This window comes from Prunus dulcis, chromosome 4 (assembly GCF_902201215.1).
Source record: "Prunus dulcis chromosome 4, ALMONDv2, whole genome shotgun sequence".
Lineage (NCBI taxonomy): Eukaryota > Viridiplantae > Streptophyta > Magnoliopsida > Rosales > Rosaceae > Prunus > Prunus dulcis.
This window is the reverse complement of record NC_047653.1, coordinates 15,097,866-15,106,519: the sequence shown is the minus strand read 5'-3', so window position 1 is coordinate 15,106,519 and position 8,654 is coordinate 15,097,866. Positions and strand designations below refer to the sequence as shown.

Here is an 8,654-nt window from a genome sequence, read left to right as displayed (position 1 = left end):
ACTATCACTTTACCGCACGTGGTGTTGGATTTTTCGACATATGGTAAAGATCTAGGCACCTTTGGTCGGGTGTGCCATAGGCCTTGACAGACAATCTACGCGCATAGGACTTAGATTGGCCATACGTGGCGTTAGATTTTCGGGCATGTGTGTTGTAGATCGGTAGTCCCCCGATTGGACGACTCGTTCCCTAGCCATATGGTTATTAAGGAATCTTCCATGTGGTCTAGTCAAACAATATCCTGTTGGATTGTTTTTTAAATATTTAGTTATATGCCTTATGGTAATTGAAGTGAGAATGAATATAAATTTAATTGTGGGTTTTACTTGGACAAAATCTATGTGGACAATATCTGTACGTTTCTAAATTGTGATTCTTTTTGTCATAAGAACTACGTGTGGCTTGATCCCTCACCAAAGGGTAAGTAGGTAGGACGGGGTTTCACCTAGGTGCAGCCACGAATTAAACTATTACTTTTGTTGAGTTTGGTATTGAATATGTCGGTTGGCTTGAAGCCCAGTCGAGGTGAGATTAAATGGTTGATTATATTTCAGTTTTACTGAATGGTTGTGGTTAAAATGTGTTTGTGGTTATGACGGGTCTGAAACCCATTTGGATTGATGATTGATTCTGGCCTGAATCTTTAGAATTGCTTGCGATTGTACATAAATGATTTTAATTGCATGCTTTGGCATCGTTTTACAAACAGTGGGGCAAGTATGTGGAAACTTTGTTTTAATTCTTTCACGATTTTCTGTTTTGAGCCCTTAGGCAGTAGCTTGATCTAATCCGAGCAACCGAACCAAGAATTGTACTTTCGCGCCCTGAACTTCTGTAGGGCATTTCTATTTGTTTAATTTCCATTGAACTTCATTTTGGCTGTAACTAAAGTCTTCCTTAGAATTGCTCTGTTATCGCCCATGTAGGGTTGGATTTAAGGCCGGAGGACTATTCGGTAAATTGTGTGCTTTTACATTGTGCATGCTGCCAGTTGGACTATTATTACTGTGTTTCGACAGGTTGAAATTTTGGGAAAAGTCCGTTTTTCAAGGGAGTCTCTGCCGAAATTTCAGTAGAAAGTTTCGAGCCTCTTTTCCTTTGGTTTTGGAGAAGAGGATGTTGTTAGTAAGTGGGCCCGGCATCGGTTTGATGTCGGAAAAATTACGGTTTTTGTCAAGGATTCCGAGGAATTTGGGGCACGTCCTATCATTTATATCGGGAATTCCCCATCCCCACCTTCGTTGAGGAATGAATTCCCCGACCCGTCCCATTACGGAAGAAAAAACCAATATAAAACTACTTTGTTGAAGAAATTTTTTTTGCACTAAGGCAAGATATATAAATATATATATATATATATATAATATACTTATAAGACAATATAAGAATGTTTACATATAGACCGGAAGTTAACTAAATAAATAAGTAGTGTGGCTTAAGATTTGTATAAATTATATAAATATATAATATAATGATAGGAAATATAAAACTTGGTCGATACAATCACTTTAATAGCATATTTATATATACTATAATATATTTATGTCATCAAAAAATTACATATATTCTAAATGGCGAGGGTTCGGGTTTTGGATTAAAATACCATCCTTGCCCCTCCCCGAACACCATACCCAAAAAATTTCCCTTACCCATCCCCATACCCGTTTTTTTTCCTTCATATCCGACCCATTAGGGTCGTATAGCTGCGAAGGCCCTTACCCGCGAGGAAAATTGCCATCCCTAAGCCATGTATATTTGGCCTGCATATACTCCATAAAACAAAAAGTAAACGGACATGGAATAGGATGAGTGGGTTGATTATCTAGCCCAACTGCTTATAACGAGTATTGGAAGATAAGACAGTAGTATGTACTTTTTTCTTTCTCAAATTCTATCAAGGGGTTACATGTAATGATTTGGAAATCTCAAGGGGTGGTCATGTAATTTTCAAAACCTCAAGGGATTATGTGAAAACAAGAGAAATCTCAGGAGATGTATGTGTAATTAACTCTTATTTTAATCTTAATTAATAGGGTTAATTATTTTATTAGTCCCTGAACTTAGACCCGATTTGCATTTGAGTCCCTCAATTTCCAAAATCGTTCCCATGGTCCTGCAACTTCAGTTTCGTTAGGACAAATGGTCATACTGTCAATTTTGTTAACTTTTCTGTTAAATGTAAGGGTAAAATGATATTTTTGTATTAAATTGATTAAAATATGAATAAAAAATTTAAAAACTAAAAAATTAAAATTAAACTCTCTCTCTCTCTCTCTCTCCCCCCCTCTATCCTAATTTCTACTCCCCCAAAACTTTATTTATTATTTATTTATTAATTTTATTTTATTGGTATTTTAAAGATATAATTTTTTATTATTGTTTGTTTTAATATAAAAATACCATTTTGCCATTGTTATTTTAACAAAAAAAAGTTAACAAGATTGACGATAGGACCATTTGTCCTAACGAAAGTAAAGTTAAACGACGACGGGAACGATTTTGGAAATTGAAAAATTTAAATGCAAATCGAGTCTAAATTTAGGGAGTAATAAAACAATTAACCTTAACTAATAAGTGTATAAATGCAAATGAAAGTAACTTTTTTTTTACCAAACAAGTAACTAAACACACTTTCAACATGGGGTCAATTTTACAGAAAATTACTTCAATATGCCAGAATTAAACAATTTTCATAGCTGATTTTTCCACAGTACGATTATAAGTGATTATTTTAGAAGCCATAGAAATACGAGACTAATCCCAGAATCCACACCATGCATGAATATTTACCCCATTACAAATGCATATAGGATTTGAAGCTATAATTATCCATCACATATCCATAGTAGGGTAAATCTTCAAAGACTAATTTTGAGTAGCCAAGATTCTACTCTTTGAAGCTTTTCGTTGCTTTTGAATTTGAGTTGGGACCTTCACATCTGTTGCCAATCCAATAGCTTGAAGAAATTTTATTATGCACCAAGTAAAATCAATTTTCCACCATTCTAGCCCCTGTTGTACTGAGCAAGGTCTAAAATATCGATGATATCGGAAATATCGGTAGTCCAAAAATATGGAAATTTCGATGGAAATATCGGGATATTATCGATATCGATAAAAATTGAATAAAAACCACGAAAATTGTAAGAAAAACTTGGAAATTTTCATTGAAACTTTGGAGAATGTTTATTTAGTCAATTATCTATGAGTTTATCACAAAAAATTAGAAGGAAATGCATTGCATGATGGATTTAACTAATTTTAAGTTGATTATACAGCAAGCGGGCAAACACTATGAGTGTAAAAAATATGTAATAATTAATGAAAAAAGATTAAATACACCGTAATCATTTATATATAATGATTTACTATAATATTTTACACTTTATACATTGCATGGTAAGATACATGAGTGACTTAGTACCACATAGAGTTCCTACGAGGTTCAAATTTTTCACTATCTTCATCATCTCTATGTGTAGAATAAGTGTATTGTGAAGAGTAGTCATCAAATGATAAATCCCCAAAATAGTTTTGCATGTAATTGTTAACATACCACCCATATAAATATAAATATTTTAGCATATTATCACAAAAACATAAGTGATATGGTGTTTAAGGTGTTGGAGGAGTAAAATGGGAGGGGTTCATATCCCCTTTGTGCTTTTTTCTCCCCTTTTTCCCTTTTTTTTTTAAAAAACTTTTTTTTTCCTTCACATCGATATTTTTGATATTTTAGCGATATTACACCGATATTTTGACAAAATATTGCTGAAATGTGAGCGAAATTATCGACATTGATATTTTCCGATATTATCGTCGATATTGTCGATATTTATACATGTACATGGATATGTTCCGAAATATCCGTGATTCGAAAAAACCGAAATATCCTCGATGTTTCTTCGATATTATCGATATTTCAGACTATGGTACTGAGTATTCAAAAGCGTGATGGTTCTTATGCCACCCTTCTCCAAGCGCTAACAGTGCCACCCACCTAAATTATTAAAGATTATGCATAAATATATTAATATCCCAATTTTACATCTAGCAAGATGAAATATGGCAGAGTGGGAAATAAATAATACAACATACCAATTGTTCCTAGACGTATCACCGGTGTTCCATGGTTTCTTTCCCCACATGTGGCCCGCTGAATTAACTAGAAAAGTGCCGTGGAAAATAAGTACCATCCTCAACCCCTGAAATTATAAGGAATTTAGATTTAGAACATATTTGGATGGAGAAGTTAAACATGGTATTTAGACAAAATTCATGTTTAAAGGAATGATATATTATAATTTATTTATTAATTGGGTTGATAAATGAAGAAGTTTTAAAGCATGAAAGAAATTTAGAATATGAAAAGATCGTAAATTTTATGTCCAAATTCCCCTAAATTTTTGTTTCTTAAAAATCTCAAAACAATATGATTTTAATATATAAAAAACCACACATATAGCCAAAAACAAAACCACCTTCGGCACCCCCACCACCGAGTCTTTATAAAAAATAGTTAAAATTTGATAATTATTTTCACAAATGTTAATTTGTATAAAAACTTTCAGATATACCAGAAAATTCACTTAAAAAAACACAAATATCCTCAAAATTAAAACTCATATAAACCTAAAAGTAAAAAGAAATTTAATCTTTTGAAGGTGATCATCTCTTACCAGACTTGACAAGTTTTGTTTGAACATCTCAAAATTAATATATTTTTGTTGTGTATTAATTGCTTATGTTTGATCAAGCAGGTTTTTGGCTAATTTGTGTGGATATAAAGGTCTTGTTTGAAAGACTGCAATGGCGGGGCTGCTGTTTTCTATGGTGTCAGTAATATTTGTGCCAAACAAAACTTACCACTCAGACATGTCAGAAGGGATCTCAAGGAGTCCATCACGGCTGTCTTCAACGTCGGCATCATAACAAGTAACACTATAAACAACACTCAGAGCAACACCAATCTAATAACTATCCTCAAGAGTCCAATTACCATGGTCATTACTACCACAAACAAGAATTGGGAAAGTGCCGTTGGGAGAGTTTACAAAAGGAGTTTAAACATAGGGAAAAAAAAACTCATTGCAGTGAAACAATTTGAGAAGTTAGTCAAAGAAGAAGGGAAGGAATTTCGTGTGGAGATTCAAGCAATCGATTTTACTTAGAAACTTTTTAGGCTTATGTGAGTTTTAATTTTGAGGGTATTTGTGTATTTTTAAGTGGGTTTTATGCTATATTTGAATTTTTTTTACTTTAATCTAATTTAAACTACGAGTAGGGGGATTTGAACTCGAGTGAAGAGTGTGGAGCACATCCACTCTAATTAACTTGACTAAGTACATATTTGCCATCACAAGGTTTTAAATTCCACAGTTTGAACTTTCATATATACTTCCTCATCCCATGATGTATTTATTGACTCATTAATTAGCATAGGTTGTTTAATTAAAAACTGTATGTATACAAACGAGGAGTCAAAGATGCACGTCTAGGACCATTATATAAAGAAAGAGGTTATATAATGTTAAATTTGTGAGAAGAATTTGCGAGTAGTTTTTAGACTCTATTGTAAGCACGTACCACGAAATATGAATGTACAAAAGCAAATCGACTTACGTGAACCACATGGATGGTATATACAGTTTCCACTTTACTTACTTTTGGATATAAATTTTTAAAGACCGTATGTTCTCATTTAAATTTAATGGAAATTAACCAGTAAGTAACCAATCTCACCATTCCCCAAACCAAGAAGGAAAATCCACCCGCAGCATATAGTAAACCTCCAAGAAGAACTGAATGTAGAAGGTTAGTGTGACGAAGAAACCTATAGAAGAGCTGCTTCTTCAAATCTTCAACGTTCTTTAGGCCCCCAAACTGCAAATTTCTCATTTATATAAAAATGACGAAGTATGTATGAGAGAGAGAGAGAGAGAGAGAGAGAGAGAGAGAGAGAGAGAAAGAGAGAGAGATTTGTTTTCTACTTGTCCAAACCGATAACTGCTATCAAAGATCCAACCCATGTGACCATGCCAAAAACCCTTGATGGGGCTGTGAGGGTCTTTCCCTGTATCAGTAAACTGATGGTGGTACCGGTGTGTACTCACCCATTCAACCGGACTACCCTGCAAACCCAACACGCACGCACAAACATATTTTTATCTTTCTACTAAGTAACAGTTATAGCTAATACAGTGAAAAAAAAAAAAAAAAACACGTAAGAAACGTTCTTGATCACAAGAAATCCTTTTCCAGTCACACCTTTCTTTTTTTTTTTCTTTTTTTTTTTTTCTTTTAATCGATGTATAAGAATAATTTCATGTATGTACCTATTATATACCTGAAGTGACAAAACCCCACGGTAGGCAAAGGAGTACTCGAGCCATTTTGGAAGAGTGAAACTCCTGTGGGCAAGATTTCTGTGGTAAGAGAGAGTCTCTCCTAAACTAGTCAAAAGAGAGAGAGCCATAGCCACCCAAAATGCACGCCAGTTGAAATGAAGGGGTGCAAATAAACAAAGGCAATGCAAAGCCAAAAACACGACCACTACAAATATGTCTTGTATATTCCATTTCCTCCCCCAGAACTCTACACAGGACTTATCGAAACTTAAAAGCCCCATTTTATTACAAGAAGGTTGATCGTTCGTTGCATGATATCAGTTTGCAGAAAGTTGGCCATTATATAATGCGCGTCCTAAGTTAATAATGTCTTACTTCAGTCATTGCCATCACAATATTGTTAGAATTCTCTGATATCTGTATTTCAGATTAGGAAGAAGTGCACATTCTAGAGCATTTAGCTAGAGAGAGAGTGAAGAGAAAAATAGAGAATGCACTGTTCTATTGATTTCAGCAAATCCTGCAGCTCACATAGTGTGACTGACAGTGAGAGAGAAGTGTGATTCTCTCTAACAGAATTACAGCTGTCACCCTATTAGGTGATTACACATGTCATACCAAATCTAAGCTAGAGAATCCACCTAGACTATGATCTAATGGTTCTCATTACATCATTTAAATAGACTTAGCAGCAAACAGAACAAATAGAAGATAGCTTCAGCTCTAAGAAATCTGCTGGAGGATTATATTTCAACACTCCCTTCTAATCCTTTAGCTGATTTCACTCCAAGCAAGCTTCTCAGCCTCACAAACCGATCCTTAGGCAGAGCTTTAGTCAAAATGTCTGCTATCTGATCTTCTGTTTTGCAGTACATCAGTTCAATTTCTTTTGCTTGAATGGCTTCCCTTATAAAATGAAATTTCCTGCTGATGTGTCTTGTCTTTTGGTGATGAACTGGATTCCTTGCCATTGCAATTGCTGAGGTGTTATCACATAGAATTTGAGTCCCTTCTATCTGTTCTTCACCAAAATCTTCAAGCACAAATCTGAGCCACTTAGCTTGTGAAGTTGCTTCTGCAGCACTCACATACTCAGCTACGGCTGTAGATAGAGCAACTGTGTTTTGCTTGATGGAAGCCCAAGAGAACATGCCTGAGCCTAGTGTGAAGGCATATCCTGAGGTGCTCCTCATATCATCCTCACTCCCAGCCCAGTCACTGTCACAGTACCCAATTAGAGTAGCTGTTTTCCCCTTTGCAAACTCAATTCCAAAATCCAATGTGCCCTGAATGTATCTCAGCACCCTTTTAGCAGTTCCCATGTGTTTCTTTGAGGGATTGTGCATAAACCTAGCAAGCAAGCTAGATGCAAACATGACATCTGGTCTTGTGGCAGTCAGATAAAGGAGACTTCCTACAATCTGTCTGAATTCACTTTCATCTGCTGCTTCACTCCCATCTTCTCTACACAATTTCTCATTCACCACTAATGGAATTGCCACTGACTTGTAGTCTCTCATTCCAAACTTCTCAAGAATTTTCATGGCATATTTCTTTTGATGAATGAAAATATGCTTGTCAGTTTGTTCCACTCCCATGCCAAGAAAATGGTGCAACAGACCCAAGTCTGTCATCTCATAGTGTTGCATCATATCTTGTTTAAATTCTTCAAGCATTTTAGGACAGCTTCCAGTATATATAATGTCATCTACATAGAGGGAGACAATGATAATACCTGAGGTGTCACTTGTTTTGATATAGAGAGTAGCTTCACTTAAGCTTTTCTTAAAACCTGCAGTGTTGAAATAGGCATCTATTTCATCATACCAGGCCCTTGGGGCTTGCTTCAGTCCATATAGAGCCTTGTTCAACCTGTACACCTTGGTTTCCTTGCTCTCTTGAACATATCCTTGAGGTTGTTCAACATAAACTTCCTCCTTTAGAATGCCATTGAGAAAGGCAGACTTCACATCTAGTTGAAATAGGTTCCATTCCTTTTGTGCTGCAAGGGCTATCAAAGTTCTGATGGTGTCAAGTCTTGCCACAGGGGCAAATGTCTCATTATAGTCGATTCCAGGCTTCTGTGAATAGCCTTTAGCCACAAGCCTAGCTTTATTCTTCTGCACAGTGCCATCTAGGTTCAGTTTGACCTTGTAGACCCACTTAACACCAATTACTGGTTTGTTAGATGGCCTGTCAACTAATTTCCAAGTATTGTTCTTCTCAATCATCTCCAATTCAGCCTCCATTGCACATCTCCATGATTCATCCAAATCTGCTTCTTCAAAGCTGTCAGGTTCTACAAT

General features: G+C 35.4%; 1 protein-coding gene across 1 annotated transcript; it reads right to left on the bottom strand.

Annotated features, from left to right (window-relative positions):
• Positions 1 to 2,866: 2,866 nt before the first annotated feature.
• On the bottom strand, positions 2,867 to 6,629 carry LOC117625467 (palmitoyl-monogalactosyldiacylglycerol delta-7 desaturase, chloroplastic-like). The gene is made up of 6 exons (XM_034357015.1): positions 6,348 to 6,629; positions 5,992 to 6,132; positions 5,744 to 5,884; positions 4,100 to 4,206; positions 3,938 to 4,001; positions 2,867 to 3,013 (listed from the first exon to the last, which is right to left on the bottom strand). The coding sequence occupies exons 1-6, from the start codon at positions 6,627 to 6,629 to the stop codon at positions 2,867 to 2,869; spliced, it is 882 nt and encodes a 293-aa protein (XP_034212906.1).
• Between the last annotated feature and the right edge of the window lie 2,025 nt (positions 6,630 to 8,654).

Excerpts from the sequence above, each read along its gene's own strand:
- LOC117625467 (XM_034357015.1), bottom strand. The coding sequence starts at position 6,629 with ATGGGGCTTTTAAGTTTCGATAAGTCCTGTGTAGAGTTCTGGGGGAGG. Across the intron at positions 4,207-5,743 it reads CCTTCTTGGTTTGGGGAATG|GGGTTGAGGATGGTACTTAT; the intron begins GTGAGATTGGTT and ends TTATAATTTCAG. Across the intron at positions 4,002-4,099 it reads GATACGTCTAGGAACAATTG|GTGGGTGGCACTGTTAGCGC; the intron begins GTATGTTGTATT and ends TTAATAATTTAG.